The sequence below is a fragment of the Vipera berus genome (assembly GCF_964194415.1).
Source record: "Vipera berus genome assembly, chromosome: 4".
Classification (NCBI taxonomy): Eukaryota; Metazoa; Chordata; class Lepidosauria; order Squamata; family Viperidae; genus Vipera; species Vipera berus.
This window is the reverse complement of record NC_138206.1, coordinates 18,980,262-18,999,186: the sequence shown is the minus strand read 5'-3', so window position 1 is coordinate 18,999,186 and position 18,925 is coordinate 18,980,262. Positions and strand designations below refer to the sequence as shown.

The following is an 18,925-nucleotide window of genomic DNA, read 5'->3' as shown; positions in this document are numbered from 1 at the left end:
AACGTATTAAGCAAGGCCTTTTTTTCATGGGTTATTGCTAGGAAAACTCACTAATTGGCTGGCAGCTCTGAAAAGCAGGAGCAGAACTGAACAGGCACAGCCACTTTGGACTGATTTCTTAGTTTCAAAAAGACTAGAGACAAAAAAAAAGCCTTAGCATTTCTCAATGACCATTGAGAATTGGGAAACTTTGTTTTTTCTGGTAATAAGGGTCTATCCATCCTTTACTGTGTGGTGTCTCCTTGCAAGTAAGAATGAATTCTGCTGCCTGCACATTTAATTGAAAGGAAAACTATGCCAGATGCCTAAAGAAAATCCAAGCAGTTATAATGCGGCCACATAAGTGGACATCAAAAATATTTAATATATAACAGAAAAGACTCCACTTCTCTTTTGTGTGGCTTATAAGGCAGATCTTAGAAGTGGATTGCTAAGTAGGCCAAAGGGGCATTACCCAGTTAAATGTATCAGGCAAATCACTTATTTATTTCTACTCCTTCCATTCAGAAGCTCTTAATTCCTAATCTCACCTAATGCCCCCTTTCTCATGTTTTTTGCAACAATGTGTGTGTGTGTGTGTGTGTGTGATTTGGGCCTGCGAAGGACTAACTGGCTTAAAAATTACCCAGAGATTATATAATTACAGGTTTTTGGTATTACTTATTATGGTGTATATATCATTAATGTTATATTTTATGATATGTGAAATTCAATTTAAGTGTACTTGCTTTTATCTCTTATTCTAATGTGAGATTCTGCTGGTATCTAAAAGTCAACATCAAATTCTGAGCTGTTCAATCGCACAATTTTTGTTCCCCGTCATGTCTAAAATTGCCACTATATGCAGTGTAAGAAAGATAAACTAAAATGTATTCATTAAGACAAGAATGGAATCCATTTTTGGCTTGCAACAATTTCTTGCAACAAACCTGGGGTGCTGGGACTCTGCAGCTTGGCCCCGCTTGCCTGAGGGGACGATCAGCCATGATTGCCTCCTCCTCCGTGAGGCTGCTGCTGGTGTGCTCGCTCTCCTTGCCTGGTCTGGCTTCCTGGACTGGAGGGGTGCTGAGGGGCAGCAGGGCTCCTGATGGACAGGGTGGCTGCTGGTGCCACTGCTGCAAGGCAAGGCAAGGCAAGGCAAGACAGGTGACAGGGCAGTGTGTCCTGTCTTTGGGGACCTGAGGTGTGCGGGTGCGGGGTATGTGTAGCAGCTCCAGGACTGGGTTTGGGTAGGGCAGAGCAGAGAGGGGAGTCCTGGTTGCCTCTTGATGATGGAGGTTTCCCACCCTTCCCATTCCCTGGGAACGTTGTGGGTGCAGCAGCGGTTGGGTGGCTCATCCTGTGTGTGTGCCCAAGCAGGAGGATGAGGTTGGATGGTGAGGGCCAAGCACACAGGGGCCACGGCTTGGCACCATCCCTGCCCTGCTACCTGCCTTGCCTCACCTCGCCTCAACCCATGGTGGCGACACTGGAAGCAGGCAGAAGCAGAGGTGTGGGTGGGAGGCATGCAATCCAGTCCACTGGATGTGCTGGGCAGCTGCATGGCTGCCTGCCCTATCCTAGCTGCACAGCCACAGGCAAGCAAAGACAGATGGTGGGATGGAGCATTTGGGTGGGTGGCTGCCTGGCACATCTGGCAGGCCAGATCACATGCCTCCCCCTGAGCCTCTGCCTTTGCCTCCTGCTTGGAGAGCCAGCCCAGCAATCTCAGAGCTTGGACCCACTTGTGCTATGTGAGTTGCAGAACCCCGGAGTGTACTGGCTAAGGGTCTGGTGGGCTGTGGCTGCTGCCACACATTGTTGGCCCCACATTTGATAGTGGTTAAGACACCAGGCTGGAGACTGGCTGGTGCTCTACTCATTTCTTAGGTACAAAGCCAAAATGGGTGACCTTGGGCCAGTCCCGCTTTCTCAGCTCTAGGAAGAAGGAAGCTGTTGTGTAGCGGGTTCTTTGGCGCAGGAATGAAGATGAGGCAAGTGAGTATAGGAAAACTCATGGTTTATTGCTTGCAAGATCTTAACTGAGAATTGGGCTGTAACCAGCCACAATATATAGTCTAGCCCCTAGGCGGCAGCCAATAGGTTTGAAGCAACCATTGCCGCCTAGGGACAGCCAATAGCAGCATTGGAGACTTGTAGTCTGGGTTTCTGGAGAGCCGTTGCTGCTCCAGCAACCCACGTGGTATTACCATTGAGCCCAATACATAACAGAAGCAGTGCCAAACCACTTCTGAAATCTTGCCAAGAAAATTACAGGATATAGTCCAGGCAGTTTCCAGAAACTAAGGCTGATTCAAAAGTACACAACAAATGAATTGAAAAGCATGATTTCATGAGGGTGGTACTGCAGACACTTTATAAATGATTCCTGGTTTCTAGGAGGCTGCAAATTCTGAAGACATTTCTGATTCAAGAGGCAGACTGGTTTCCTTTCCCATGGATCTTTCTGCCAGCACCACTCTTCTCCTGACCATCTCCTGCTACCTGTGGAATACGGAAGCCCGAAATTACAGATATGTGCTCACTGTACCAAATGGGGGTCCCTGGGGTGCCTGGGGCTCAAGAGAGTTTTGCCCTTACGGTTATGCTCATGGCTTTGCCCTAAAGGTAAAAACTTACTTTTCAGATGCTCCTTTACTTCTGACTATTCCCTTGAAAATAGTTCTTCAGTTTTTCACTTTGACTTTTAAGAAAGGCAACAAGATGTCTCTTAATGCTTAACACTTCTTGGTTCTATCATCAACGAAAGGCATTGAGTGGCAGATCTAGTTTTGATCCAATTCATTGTCCCATATTGATGGGTAAATGTTGAAAATTCTCAAAATTGAAGACTAAAGCACCCCAAGGGGAGAAGGGGGTGATCTTGAACTTTATCAGTCTTATTTTCTTAGGTAGAATCATTTCAAAGGGAAGGTGACGATACAGCTCTGAATGGAATCCGCTTGTACTGTCCGAATGGCAGAACCATTGAGTCTAAAGTTGGACCGTCTTTCTTGCCATATTTTATTTTCTTGTCATCAAGAATGGGAGAGGAGAGGACTGATCCTTGGTTTACTGTAGAATGGGATATAGTAATGCTGACTTTCAGGCACTGTTGTTCAACAGTCTCTCTGAATCAGCAGCTGAGACGTGGATGGAGATTTATTCCTGAGAGGTCCAAAAATAGCTGCTAATATTTTGTGGGCCACCTTTGCTCTTTCCTGACATTCATTTATGCCCCAAACACCCCTCTGTTGTCTTTAAAAAGGTAAAGGTAAAGGTTCCCCCGCACATGCGTGCTAGTCGTTTCCGACTCTAGGGGCCGGTGCTCATCTCCGTTTCAAAGCTGAAGAGCCAGCGCTTGTCCGAGGACGTCTCCGTGGTCATGTGGCCGGCATGACTAGATGCCAAAGGCGCACGGAACGCTGTTACCTTCCACCGTAGTGGTCCCTATTTTTCTACTTGCATTTTTACGTGCTTTCGAACTGCTAGGTTAGCAGAAGCTGGGATGAGTAACAGGCGCTCACTCTGCTACGCGGCACTCGGGATTCGACCCGCCAAACTGCTGACCTTCTGATAACTTTTCTCATTATGCAATTCATGGATCCATGTGCCATTCTTATAATTCTCTTTGTGAGGAGACAGTCCTGAACTACATGTGCAATTACTGTTTATGAAGGTCAGAAATGTGATTACTTTTAATGTCATATACTTGAATTCTGGAGATAGGTCTTTAAAAATCAAATCCCAGTCAATTTAGTCACATGCTAGGGAGTATTTTTGCTATTGTATTAAAGGCTGAGGGTAAATCTCTATCGTTTATCCTTTTATGTATTTAGCAGATTATTTTAATCAGGTTCATTGCAAATGAAGTCTCAGCAATCAAAATGCCTCAATTCAGGATTAGGGCAGCATTGGGCCCATGAGATGTTGTTCCAATTTTATTTATTGCAAAATCCTCTTTCCCCAAATAAAACCATCGGGAAGGGCCACATGGCAGCCAGAGAGAGCAGTCTATTTTCTTGTGGAACACCATATTTAATGTAAACTGAGATAAAACCTTAGATTTTCAGTAAGAAAATGAGTGACAGAATTTCCACCAGGGACTCCCTAGCTGAATAAAAGTCACTTCTTCACTAGTGGGAAATTCATTCATTCAACTGTTATAGAAGGAAGAGGTCTTTTCAGGGGAAATGGTGCTTATAATAATGCAATTTCTGGAATAAGGAGTCTGTGCTCTAATGGCTTCTGAATGTGACACGGATTGGGCGTTGTCTTGGGAAAGCCGTCAAAGGAAGGTTGGGGATAAAAAGAAAAAAATATTCTTTATCCCATTTTTTCCTAGGAGCTTATGGCAGCAGCCACCAGATCCTCTTTCCTTGGATTTTTTTTTCTTATAACAGCCCAATGAAAGTCAATTATTGGCCCAGAGTTGGTGAATTTTAATAGTCAGACATAGAGTTCAACCGGTTCCTAGTCCAAGGTTTTAGCCATTATGCTTGATTCTAGTGGCCTGATGACAAGGGGTTCAACTAGACACCAAAGAGCTGCCTATCCATCTTTACCTTTTATTTTTTTTGGCAGGTGGGGAACCTGGACGGCACCACAGTACTGCCGCTCAGGCCACCTAGTTTCTTTTTCTCTGAGAGTGGAACGACCTCAAGGAGTTGGTGATGATACATCAGCTAACAACATCCAATTCACTTGCAGTTCAAGTCAAGTCCTGGTGGGCAATGGCCGGAGTTGGGGTGATTTTGGCCCATGGAGCGATCGCTGTTCCTCAGGTGGTGTATGTGGGATTCAAACAAAGGTGGAGGATTCACAGGGCTCTGGTGATGACACAACACTCAATAATGTGCATTTGTACTGCTGTTAATGGCTGATATATGTTTCCTCATCTATCAATATACTTTTGCAATGCATTTTCAAAGACTGTTAATTATAGTTTAATATTAACTTGAAAATAGAGGGTATGTCTGTGTATAATGTGGTAGTATAAGGTAACCACCCCCATGTGTGTCTTCAAATTGGTTCAGATTGGAGAGGGAAAAGGGTTGCAAATGATTGACTGTCTCTTCTCTGTCATTTTGATTCAAGTCACAGCACCAAACTGTAATACTGTATTACTGCTTGCTTGCATGCGTGGAAATAAAATTATGCTTCATCTTCAAAGTCATTGGTTTCTTTCAATGAACCAGGTTTGGGCTACACTAATACATATGTATTTCTTTGGGTTTATTTATTTTTGCACTCTGTATTTCACTTCGAAGAATACATAGACATTAAAGAAAATAAATGATAAGTGGGGCAGCACCGGTTAAGAAACAAAGAAAATTGATGATGTAGGTTTTGAGGGTTTTTTTTTAAAAAAAATGAGATGTAGATAATGAGCTAAAAGAGACTTTTCTTCTAAGACAAAGCCTACAAATAATCACTTATCCAATTAATCACTTTTCTGTTCTTTAAACACTTACAGAAAAAGATCTCTCTTCCAGTCCCATGCCTTCCATTTGCTCTGAATTTATTTGATTGATTTGATTTGTGCGTACAAATCAGTCAGAAATGATCTGTCCTTATCTTCTTCTTGGAGATAGCTGGAAGTTAATATAAGGTCAAGCAGTAGGCCTTTTCCTGAGGTCTAGAACTGAAAAGCAATCTCTCTGAGTGTCAGCTCCCTCGGCCTTTTCAAAACGGGGAAATATCTGCTCTTAACCCAACATGACCACAAGCCTGCTTCCTGTAGGGAAAGGTGTCCTCTTCTTAATTGATAGTAATACCAGACCAACTAAGAAGCGGTAAACAGTATCCCAAACAAGGAACTACCAACTCAGACAAACAATCTAGCCAGTAAGCAAAAGCCTGGTCTATAAACTACCCAGAAGAAAACTACACTCTCACCTTCAAACCAGTGTATATAAACAGAAATCAAACCCTATTCCCTTCTAGCACTGAAGGACTGTCTCTTAGTTGGCAATGAAACATCCGCAAAAGAATTGCAGTTTCTTGGCTTCTGGTGGCGGCGCGGCGCCGTAGACAGCCTTCCCGGGCTGCCCGCGGCTCAGCTGTTTGTTTTTTCGCCCGAAACAGCGCCGATCAGCTGTTCGGGCGAAATTGAAGCCCCCTCCTCGGGAGAAGAGGAGGGGGTGAGGCCCCAGGTAGGGGTAGAGTTCTCCAGGGCCGCCTGAGCTTGGAGCTTGGGCGGCTGAAGGATTGAACTCCCCCGAAGCCTGGGTTGCTCCCAGCTGGCCGGCGTCTCTGCTCTGAACTTCTTGGAGCAGAGCCAGGCGTCTGCGAACCATCCCTGCCTGCAGAAAGGACTATGATTTAAAGGAGCAGGCAGAGCGGTACAAGAGACAAAGGTGAAGAGATTTATTTTAATATACTCTCTAGCTTGTTGGACTTTGTAAACTTTTGAAAGTGCGTCATAATTGAGGACTAAAAGATGGCGGCGAAACCTCCCCCTAAAACTCTTCGGAGTGGTGGATCCTCGCCAGTGCAACAATCATCACTACAGGCATTGCACCCTCCTGAAGCGCTGACACCGAAGGATTTACGAGATGCTTTGGATAAACTTTTGGAATCAATCAATCAATCAATGGCAGATAAATTTGCGCAGATGGAGGAGAAACTGGAGAAACTGGAGGAGAGAATGGAAGAGAGGATGGAACAGAAGCTCAGCGTGATGAAGGTAGACATTTTGTCCTCAGTGCATAAAGTGGCGGAATGTGTGGAAGAATTAGATGAAAAAATGGATGATTTGGCTCAAAGAAATGCTATATTAGAAGTAAAGGCTCGAGAGAATGAAAATATAAGAGACAAAGTGGAAAAGGAGTTAAGCTTGGCCCAATATTACCAGATGCAGTTTGCTATCAGAATTAGAGGTTTAAAAGAGGATATTAAAGAAGATTTAAAGCAACTGATCTCTGAGGCTCTTGAAGGGGTATTAAACCAGCCAGCATCTGAAATAAGAGCAGCTATGGATAAAGTGTTCAGGGTGAATTCATGGATTGCTAGGCAGAGAAAGTTGCCTAGAGATGTGGTGGTTTATTTTGCAAAAAGAGAAATTAGAGACCAAGTTATACAAGCTGCCTATGATGTTAAAGTGGTGATTGCTGGACAAGAAGTTCTGGTTTTAAAAGAAATTCCTCCAAGGATCTTAAGGGGAAGGAAGGACTATGCATTTCTTGTGCAGGAGCTTAAGCAAAGAGATATAAGGTTCAGATGGGAGATCCCTGAGGGGCTGATGGTGATGCATGAAGGTAAAAGGTACCGGCTGATTACTGTGAAGCAAGCGCGTGATTTCTATAACAATGTCTTAAAAGCAGCCCCATTAACACTTCTGGAAGCTGGAAAGGGATCTGGAGAAGGAAAACATCAAGAGGATGGAACAGAGGAAAGTGGTGTTGGAGGAGATCAAGCTACAACTTCTTTGGATGATCCTAGAGAGCAAAGAGTAACGCGTGCTGCTTTAAAACGAGCAAAGAAAATAAAAGAACAAGATCAGCAAAAGTCTTCAGATTCTTCACAACGTACATATAGTCAAGCTGTGGGAGGAGCACGGCCTAAAGAAATTAGTCCTATCAAAGCTGTGGTCCAAGAGCTTTTGGAGGATATGCATGGCAACTAAATTTCTAACCTGGAATGTTAATGGATTAAATTCACCGCAGAAGAGGAAGAAAGTTTTTCAATACTTAAAACAATTTAAGATAGATGTTATATGTTTGCAAGAAACGCATATTAGAGTTTTGGATCAAAAGTATTTATTGAACTCGAGACTGGGTACGCAATTTGTTGCCTCTGCAGAGAATAAGAAAAATGGAGTGGTTGTTTATGTTAAAAGTGCCTTAACAGCAGACTTAATTGAAGCAGATAAGCATGGACGATATGTTATGATTGAGCTGTTGTTAGAAGGTAAAAAGACGCTTTTAGTTGGATTATATGCACCTAACCAACAACAAGCTGATTTTTTTAGCTTACTTCACACAAAGATTACCCAGTTGGATTATAAATCTTTTATTTTTATGGGAGATTGGAATGGTGTTTTGGATGTACAGCTGGATAAGGCTGGAGTTTTTAAGCGCATTCCAAGTCATGCAAGACTGCCTAAATCCTTTTTTGAAATGAAGGATGACTTGGAATTACGAGATATTTGGCGTGAGAGACACTTCCAAGAGAAGGATTATACCTTTTATTCTGACAGACACCAATCTTTTTCAAGGATTGATTTTATTTTGTTGACTAATGACCTTTTTCTGAGATCTAAAAAGGTGAAGATTTGTGCGAGAATTATCTCTGACCACAGCCCAGTTTGGTTGGAGATTGATGAGGAGAAAAGAGACAGACGCTCGTGGCGTGTAAATGAGAATTTGTTTAGAAATCAGAAAAATGTGGAAGAATGTAAACAGCGGATGAAGGATTTTTTTGAGATTAATATGAATAAGGGTACTTCTATGGACATGGTTTGGGATGCTAGCAAGGCCTATATGAGAGGGGTGTTGATATATATGAACAATAGACATAGACGTGCAGTGGAAATTAGAAGGAAACAACTGGAGAATGAAATAAAGGAAAAAGAAAAGGCTTTGATTTTGAATCTAGAGGATGTGAAGATTAAGGAGGCTATTAGATTGCTAAGAGGACAATTTGATAAATTAATGGCAGATCAAGTGGCAACTAATCTGCGGTTTGCTAGGCATAATACTTTTTGCAACGCTAATAAACCAGGCAGATGGTTAGCTTATAGACTGAGAAAAAAGCAAAGGGCCTCTAATATAGATAAGATTGAATATAAAGGAAGGGTTGTGTTTCAACAGAATCTTATTAAGGATGCTTTTCTGGATTTTTATTCGAAATTATATACTAAGGAGGAAATTAATATAAAAGATATTGATATATATTTGGAGAATGCTAGCATCCCGGTTCTTACGCAAGTACAAAAAGAGGGGATTAATCAACTGATTACAGAAGAGGAAATTTTTACAGCTATTAAGGAACTGAAGGTGGATAAAGCACCAGGCACTGATGGCTTGACTGCGGCCTATTATAAAAACTTGCAATTAGAGATGATAAAACCGTTAAAGGAACTGTTCCAGACAATCCAGAGGGGGGGAGAGGTGCCCCCGTCTTGGAGAACAGCTTTTATTTCTTTGATTCCGAAGGAAGACCAGGATGCTACTCAAGTTAAAAATTATAGACCGATATCGCTTTTAAATACAGACTATAAGATATTTGCTAAGGTCTTGGCTAATAGACTGATGAGGGTCCTGCAACAGGTGATTCACGGGGACCAAACGGGGTTTATTAGTGGTAGGCAAATGAAAAATAATGTGAGAAGGGCACAAGGCAAGGGTGTCCGTTATCGCCCTTGTTATTTGTGTTAACATTGGAGATACTATTGACCAAGATTCGGAATTCAGAAAAAATTAAGGGAATTCAAGTTGGAGATCAGGACTATAGATTGAGAGCATTTGCCGATGATCTGGTTGTTACAGTGACCCAGCCAGAGAACTCTGTTGTGGACCTGATGGAGATAATAACACAATATGGTAAAGTTTCTGGATTTAAAGTAAATATACAGAAAACTAAAATTTTGGCTAGAAATATGACAGTTTCACAGAAGGCTCTCTTAGAAGGATTAACTGGATTTGAGATTGTTAAAAGGGTTAAATATCTGGGGGTGATTTTGTCGCCCTCTAATACAAAGCTATATAAAAATAACTATGAAAAATTATGGGGAAAAATTCAAAAAGAATTGGAGAGTTGGCAAAAATTGCAATTGTCTTTGTTGGGACGGATTGCAGCAGTGAAAATGAATGTCCTGCCCAAATTTTTATTTTTATTTCAAATGATACCGATTCTTAAGAAAGATTCTAATTTGGAGGAATGGCAGCGTGGTATCAATAAATTTGTCTGGGCAGGGAAAAAGCCACGAGTTAAACTTAAGATTATGCAGGATACTCGTGAGAGAGGTGGCCTTAAGCTGCCCAATTTGAAATTATATTATGAAGCTGCTGCATTAGTAGGAATAAGCGATTGGATTAATTTGACGCAATTGAGGTTATTAAATCTTGAGGGCCATGATCTGTTGTTTGGCTGGCATGCATATTTGTTGTATGATAAGAAGGTAGATATTGTGTTCAGGATGCATATTTTAAGACAGGCATTGCTGAGAGTTTGGAAGAAGTATAGACATAAGTTAAGCAGCAAGATACCATTGTGGGCAATTCCAAAACACGCAATAGAAAATATACATGCTGGCTTTAAACATGATGTGACTACGTACAAGGAGATTTTAAGTTTGGAAAGGAATATTTGGTGCTTGAAAGCATATAGCCTGTTGCGAGAAGAGAAGGTTGTCCAAACTTGGTTTCAATATATTCAGTTACGGGCCAGGTGGAAAGAAGACCAGAAAAATGGATTTATAATGACTGATGAAAATTTGATAAAGCAAATTAGAAACCAGGGACCAGCACATATTAAACGGATATATCTTGCATTGCTGGAGATTGATTCAGAAACGGAGCTTGTTAAAGATTGCATGATAAAATGGGCCCAAAACATTCAGGAAGTTATTACAATGGACACCTGGGAGAAGATTTGGGTGAGGAATGTAAAATTTACTCAAGCTCAAAATTTAAGAGAGAACTTTTACAAAATGTTTTATAGATGGCATTTAGATCCCAAAAAGCTTGCAAGTATGTATCCGAAATACCAGCCTAAATGTTGGAGATGTGGTGATGAAGATGCAACATATTTTCATATATGGTGGACATGTAAGAAGGTTAAGGCTTTTTGGATAAAAGTCTGGTGGAATATGCAGAAGATTTTTAAACGGAGGATAAAGTTTTGTCCGCAATTTTTTTTGTTGGGAATAATTGTTGACGCTACAGTTGTGGACTCTAAGCTGATGTTGAACTTAGTTACGGCAGCAAGACTTTTGATAGGTCAATATTGGAAGAAAGAGGTACTGCCGACTATAGAAGAATGGACTTTAAAGGTTTCCGACCTGGCAGAGATGGCGAAGATTTCAGCCTATTTGAAAGATCATTCGCAAGAACGTTATATTATGGAATGGAGAAAATGGATTGAGTTTATCCAGAACAAGTATAGGGTTAAGAAGTTTTATGTAGCATTCGAATGAGTCTTCTTTCGTTTCTTTTTCTTTCTTTTATGCTAGTTTTTTTTTTATATACATTTATTATGGTTAAGGTGTGTTTTATCCTATATAAGCTAGAGAGTGATGGATTTTAGAATCTATAGTCTTTAGTATATGGTAGTTTATGATTGCTTTTTTACATACATATACCTTGTATTTAGCTCTGGGAAGTCGGGGGGGGGGAGGGGGGGTGGAGGGAGGAGGGGAGGGAGGGACGTTGGGGGGAGGTAGGGGGGGTAGAGGGAGGGGGAAGGGGTTTTTTTTTTTTTTTTTTTTCCTAATGGAAAACTGTATTTTAAAACTTTTCAATAAAAAAAAAAAAAAAAAAAGAATTGCAGTTTCTTACATCCAACTCAAGAGATTAGATAATTGTTTCCAAAAAGAAAACATGGGTCAGAGCTGTGTCGTCAATAAGGCTCCAGCCCATTGTTTTTAGTTAAGATAAGCAGGCTCTTGCTTGGGAAGGATCCACATTGACATTACTTGTTTTCTCAAACTACCGTGTGGTGTCTGTGTTCAGCTTCGGTATTCCTTGTTTGGTGTTTCCTAAGGCTGACATTCCACTGGTTCAACTGGAGGAGATTTTTCAAACACACAATCATCTGAGCATGGCATTTTGTAGTAGATGAAGCTTCTGTGTGGTTTTTAAAACCAGCTCCACCTAGAGTGGATTGCCGTGGTTATTATGAGGTTGAGTATTATCGACTTTTTCATTAGCCGTCCCAAGCTATCTGTTTTAGATCCAGAGAATAACTTCTTTATAGTAGTGGTTTTTAAAACCATTCCTCTAAAAGCATGATGAACTTTGAATCTAATCCATGGTTTCTGAAACGTTTAACAAAGTTAGATGATATTGTTGAATGTTTACATAGGGAGTATCAACACATCACACTGAGATTACGCTATGAAACAAAGCATTTACACCACAAGCATTTACACCAAGTCGCCACAAGCAAATTCTTCTACCGAATGGGAGGTCAGAACACTGGGTTTTTAATTTTAATTTTCTTTATTGTTCCCTATCTGCAAACAAAAATTCTGGCAAAAATTAAGTAATGTAAACAGCTAGGAAAGAAAAAAAACAGTAGATGAATAATCCTTATCTTAAATAAAGATTCTTCCTAAATATAGGCTGGATAAATAGAACAGTTTACTTTGGATAATATCAATCATTGGCTTTCCCCATAAGAAGACAATTTGTTTGTTAAAAGAGAGTTTATCTTTTCTTTCAGTTTTTAAAATTTGCACTGTAAACAATGATAGGAAGCTAATCAGAAATGTCCAATAATGTAAAAATATAACCATCTATGTTCAATGCAATAAAAATGAAATAATACACACATGGTTTTTAACATAATATATATCCTGGTCCAGTGGTGGGATTCAGCCGGTTTGCACCAGTTCAGCAGAACGGGTAGCTAACTTTTTGTTGCTCAGGCCCAGAATGGACTTCCGGAAGCGGCATCCACACAGAGAACCAGTTGTTCACATATTTGAATCCCACCACTGCCTGGTTGGTTGCATTCAGCAACTCACTGTGACTTTAGAAGAATTATTTTTTCCCCAAGAATGAGAAATGTGTATTTAAGATTGATATTGACATACTGACATTGTCACTCAGAATTATTGAGCATTGGCAGGAACTAATAGGGATATTTAGTCCTCTTCAATCAGCTCCGGATGGCTCCTGACCTTCGCTCTTTTCGCTGTGACCTGAAAACCTGGCTATTTGAACAGGCTGGCCTGGACTAAGGGTTTGGGGTTTACTTTTAACTTAATTTATTGGTTAGGGCTAATTATTTAATTTATTTTTAACTTTTGTATTTTATATTTTAATTGCCCTGTACACCGCCCTGAGTCCTTTGGGAGGAGGGCGGTATATAAATCTAATAATAATAATAATAATAATAATAATAATAATAATAATAATAATAATAATAATAATAATAATAATAATAATAATATGGAATATTAGGAGAGATGGTCATTTATGTACGGCTATGATCATACATTATGCTTAACCAAGTTGTTCATGCACTTGATGGCTGCACTTCAACATGCAAAGATTGGCGGCGATTGTGATGGTAGGTTGTGTGTGTGCAGCTTAATGTAATGTGACCTATTGGGTTATACTTTACACACATGATGTGATCAGAATCAATATTTAATTTTAGACTGACCATATTTTTTACTGAAATGCTGGACAGGTTTGTGATGAATTATAACACACATGATAAATATAAAAATAACTTTAGTGACCAATGAACTTCAATCATAAGTCAATATTTACTTACTGAAACAAATAAACAGAATAAACATAGGTGGGCAAAAAAGCGGTGGAATTGGAGCAACTTCCGATTTTCTGCAAGCTTCCCCATTGATTCTGCTTGTGGGAAGCTGGCAGGGAACATTGGCCATATACTGTAGATCAGACATGTCAAACACAAGGCCCGGGGGCCGGATCCGGCCCGCGAAATGGTTTCATGTGGCCCGCGAAGCCATCCTGGAAACAGTGAGGGAACGGCCCCCACTGCCTTGGCCCTGGCCCAGAGACCCTCCTTCTGCCAGAGACCCTCAGATCTGTCCCACTCCTGCCCAGGCCCCCATAGGCACCCTTGATGCAAACCATATAGAGCTGGCCACGCCCACCCAGTAGGCCATATGCACTCTGGCCACGCCCACCCAGTAGGCCACGCCCACCCTGGCCATACCCACCCGGCCCCCTGAGGGCAACCGCAATGCTGATGCGGCCCTCAATGAAATTGAGTTTGACACCCCTGCTGTAGATGATGCCATGGCCACAACCTTTTGAACAGTTAAATTCTGCATATCAATCAGGTTAACAGTTGTGCTTTCAGTTCAGTGGACCAACATCAGGCTACCTGTTGTGTAGTGAGTTTGTTGCGCAGGAATGAAGACAAGGCGAGTGAGTTCAGCAATGGTCATGTTTATTTGCTTGCAGGACCTGAACTGAGGAACTGAGCTGCAGCCTGCAGCAATTTATAGCTTGGCCCCTAGGCGGCAGCCAATAGGTTTAAAGCAACCCATTGCCGCCTAGGGGCAGCCAATAGCAGCACCGGAGACGGGGTGTCTGAGTTGCTGGGAGCCGTTAGCTAGCTCCAGCTACCACGTGGTGTTACACTTAAGCCTAATACATAACACTACCTTTGTTACATTATAGTGTTTAATCTTTGGGAATTGGTTTTCTTTAAAATATTGGGCTATCTCTTGCAAATTCATTACGTTCTTTATTGTGAAATTGTTTGTGTGTGTTGAAGAGGAATCTATTCTGTCAATCTGAGAGCTAGCTGTTTGACGGTCCTTGATGATATTGTCTGATTACCCAGATGTTGTAATTTTATGTGTTCAGGCCAGTCTTTGCTGCAGTTTTTCTGTATAACTTCTGCTTACCTCTTTTCTTGGACAGAGGGAGACTTATTATTTCTGAAAACTCCTGCCCTTATGACATCAAAGGCTTCTGAATACAAAAAAGTTTTGATGCAGTTTCTTTTTGGAAGATGGCAAGGATCAATCTTTTATGACCAAAGTTTGCATCCTAAAATTGACATAAAGTTTATACATTCTAAAAAAATACAGTTTAACACAGAAGCATTTAATTTTTTTTTAAATTACTCCAGCAATTATAGTTCAGAAAAATGTATTTTACAAAGAAAGCAATTTTTTAGTTTTATCAATTGTTTTCTTTCTGTGATAGGTCACATTTCTAACTAGCATCGATTTTTAATGGCAATGATAGTGTAGCTGAATCTTCATTTAAAGTACTGATAGCATCTTGAATTCTCTTCCATTTTGTTTTTGTTTTTATCAAGGTGAGATCATTCGTGGTTTTGGGGTGGGGTATCATCAGTATGCTGATGATACCCAGCTTTTTCTTTCCACCCCGAACCAACCCAGTGATGCCCTCGACGTGATGTCCCGTTGCCTGGAGGTGGTCCGGGTCTGGATGGGGAGAAACAGGCTTCGACTTAATCCCGCCAAGACTGAGTGGCTGTGCATACCGGCATCTCGGATTAACCAGTCTATTCCATTGTTAACTATGGGGGGTGAGGTGTTATCCCCTGTAGATAGGGCCCGCAACATGGGCATCCTCCTGGACTCACGGCTCAGTTTGGAAGATCATATAGGAGCCGTGGCCAGGGGGGCTTTTGCCCAGGTTCGCCTGGTGCTCCAGTTGCGGCCCTATCTGGACCGAGACACCCTACGTACAGTCACTCATGCGCTTGTGACCTCCCGGATAGACTACTGCAATGCTCTCTACATGGGGCTGCCCTTGAGGACCACTCGGAGGCTTCAGCTGGTGCAGAATGTGGCTGCACAAGTTGTGATGGGGGTTTCCCAATACTCCCATGTTACGCCTCTTCTCCGCGAGCTGCATTGGTTTCCAGTTGCCCTCCGGGTGAGATTCAAGGTGCTGGTGATGACCTATAGAGCCCTAAATGGCATGGGTCCGGACTATCTTCGGGAGCACCTGCTGCCAGCATCAACTTCCCATCTTCCTGTGCGCTCCCACAGGGGGGGGCCTCCTCAGGGTGCTGCCAGTCAGGGAGTGCCGGCTGGCGGCCCCCAAGGAGAGAGCGTTCTCGGTGGGCGCGCCTGCCCTTTGGAATCAGCTGCCTGTGGAACTCCGGATAGCCCCCGACCTTTGCTCGTTTCGCCGGGACCTAAAAACTTGGCTATTCAAGCTTGCCGGCCTGGACTGAGGGTTTTTGGGTTAAGGTTTTAATTTTTAATTATTATGGGGCTACTAGAGGGAAGGATGAGAAACAATGGTTGGAAACTGATCAAAGAGAAAAGCAACCTGGAATTAAGGAGAAACCTCCTGACAGTAAGGACAATCAACCAGTGGAACAGCTTGCCTCCAGAAATCATGGGTTCTCCATCACTGGAGATTTTAAAGAAGAGACTAGACAATCACCTGTCTGAGATGGCATAGGTTCTCCTGCTTGAGTAGGGGGCTAGACTAGAAGACCTCCAAGGTCCCTTCCAGCTCTATTCTATTCTATTCTATTCTATTCTATTCTATTCTATTCTATTCTATTCTATTCTATTCTATTCTATTCTATTCTATTCTATTCTATTCTATTCTATTCTATTCTATTCTATTCTATTCTATTCTATTCTATTATAAATTTATCAGATTGGAAATCAAGGTATTCAAATTGTCACTCCTTTTCTTCTCAGATTGATGTAATTGGATTTGATAATCTGACAAGCTGATCAGAGCCATCATTTTTGAACTTTCAAAGAGAAGACCTGGAAAAGTGAAGTCTGTTTTTGTACATTACATAGATTTAATTTATCCCATTATTTCAGTTCCCCTTTTTCTCCCATTCTGTATTCTGTCTTAAGCCCTAGAGCACAGGTCTGCAACCCGCAGCTCCGGAGCCGCATGGGGCTCTTTCAGCCGTCTCCTGCGGCTCCCAGTCCTCTGCCATGTGCAGTCCAAAAAAAAAAAGTGGGACTAAAAAAGTTCAACCAATCAATTCAAATATGCAGGGTAGGTGCATATCTTGCCTTGGCTCCACTCTTCAGTCAAACCCTGTTCTGCGCATGCACGCATGTACGCGCATGTGCACACATTTTTTTGCGGCTCCCAGTTTTTCCTTTTGTGAGGGAACCAGTTCTGAGTGGCTATTTCACTGTTTCAGGTTGCTGACCCCTGCCCTAGAGCGATATGTGAAGCGGACCACTGTGGTTTAAAAACTATATTTTAAAACTTAATGAATATTAATCTAGATAATTCCACTTATTTGACTAACTGTGGTAAATGAAGCCATGGCTAAATACCATCTGTGAATACTCCCAGTGCTGGTCCAAAGTGAGCTTTGTGACTAAAAGGCTGTAGATCTTGTCCTCACTTTAACCTTCTCTGATATAAGCAGGATTAAATCCCTTCTGACAGGTGTTCTCAGATCATCCTCCTGCCACGGCTATAAAGTTATGTCAGGGGGAGACCACAGCACCATGGGAATTGTCCAATGGGGAGATATTAATCCTGACCACTTCACTTGTCTACTTAAAAGGATCCTTTGCAGTCATAAACTTCCAAACGCCTTTTAATGTGCAATAAATATAAATTTTCTACTCATCTGTACAGAGATGACCTATAGTAAATGTGAAAGCAAGAAAGCATAAGAAAGAAGCTGAAAACTGCCCAGCTTTAATTCTCTTGGTTTAAGGAGAGGGAAAATGCTGCTGAGCTCTCAAAATTCTGTTACTATAAAAAGGTAAAGGTTCCCCCGCACATGCGTGCTAGTTGTTTCCGACTCTAGGGGCCGGTGCTCATCTCCGTTTCAAAGTCGAAGAGCCAGCGCTTCTCTGAGGACGTCTCCGTGGTCATGTGGCCGGCATGACTAGACGCCAAAGGTGCACGGAACGCTGTTACCTTCCCACTGTAGTGGTCCCTATTTTTCTACTTGCATATTTACGTGCTTTCGAACTGCTAGGTTGGCAGAAGCTGGGATGAGTAACAGGCACTCGCTCTGCTACGCGGCACTCGGGATTCAACCCGCCAAACTGCCGACCTTCTGATTGACAAGCTCAGCATCCTAACCCACTATATCGAATTCTGGTGGTGCCTGCTTCCTGATCTGGTTTCCCTTTAAAGGCTGACACCTGTCCAACTAATTTGCAAGGAGAATTTGACAGGAAGTATCCAGACAGCTGCTTCCTGAATCTGGAAAATGATTGTTTTGATAGCTTTTTTCTGAACAACTAGGGCAGTGATGGTGAACCTTTTAGAGACCGAGTGCCCAAACTGCAACCCAAAACCCACTTATGTATTGTTGGGGGCTGGGTGGGTGTGGCCCATTGGGTAGGTGTGGCCCATTGCATAGGCATGGCCCATTGTGTGGGCATGGCTGTGGTTGTAATGGCAGACTGGGTGGGACTAAAATGTTCCATCAATCAATTCCAACTTTGCAAGATTTTTTTCCCCACGAGAAGTTGAAATTGATTGATTGATTGAACTTTTTATTTTATTTGCACATGGCGGCGGAGGTCTAAAGCGAAAAGGTTTTATAAAACCCAGCTGAAGGCCTGGGACTGGGGCGACGGCACGCGTGTCCACAGAGAGGGCTCTGCGTGCCACCTGTTGCACCCGTGCCATAGGTTCGCCACCAAGGAAATAGGGTAAAGTTCAGGTGGATTGGTATTTTCATTCAAGGTATTAAAACTAATGATTAAACTATAAACCCAAAGATTTCCCCACATATACCTAATTGGGCCATTGATTCCAATGGATAAATACAAGGGAGAAAACATTTTGATGGGCTTCCTGATGCCTAAATGTTTTAAACAGATCCAGTCTGGTTCTACCACTTCTACCTCATTAATGTTATTTTCCTCCTTAATTGAAACATCCACTTGATTCCTCTTTCTCTTATGTATGTTTATAGCCTTTTCTAAAACATTTCTTTTTTTTAATCTAAAGTACTCATGGGTAAGATATTCTGTATCAAATAATGATAAATGAATAAGAAGCATCATGTTTAAATTTCATTATAGGAAACACTCTTCTCAGGTGCCATGAAGCAATGGGAAACTGACGTCTGGGGTAGTGACTATATTGTCTATCCATCAGTTAGGTTACTGGCCTTCCTGAGAAATGTGGGGAGAATAATGACACCTTGATTGAATTTGCTGCACAAAGAATTTGACAATAAGAACAGATTTTTGCCACAGAAGTCAATGGTCCTAAAAATAGGCTATAGGATGAACATGAAATAATGAAATATTCCAGCTGGTGTTCTCATTATTCACTGACCAGGT

At 41.8% G+C, this 18,925-nt stretch overlaps 1 protein-coding gene across 1 annotated transcript in view; it reads left to right on the top strand.

Annotated features, from left to right (window-relative positions):
• Nucleotides 1-2,436: 2,436 nt before the first annotated feature.
• The window catches only part of LOC308668273 (vitelline membrane outer layer protein 1-like), a gene marked incomplete at both ends in the record, with an annotated part of 29,111 nt that continues 12,622 nt past the window's right edge, over nucleotides 2,437-18,925 (top strand). Inside the window, one exon of the mRNA XM_081328054.1 lies at nucleotides 2,437-2,607. Within this exon, the coding sequence (XP_081184180.1) occupies nucleotides 2,437-2,607 (171 nt within the window). The remainder of the gene's footprint in view (nucleotides 2,608-18,925) is intronic.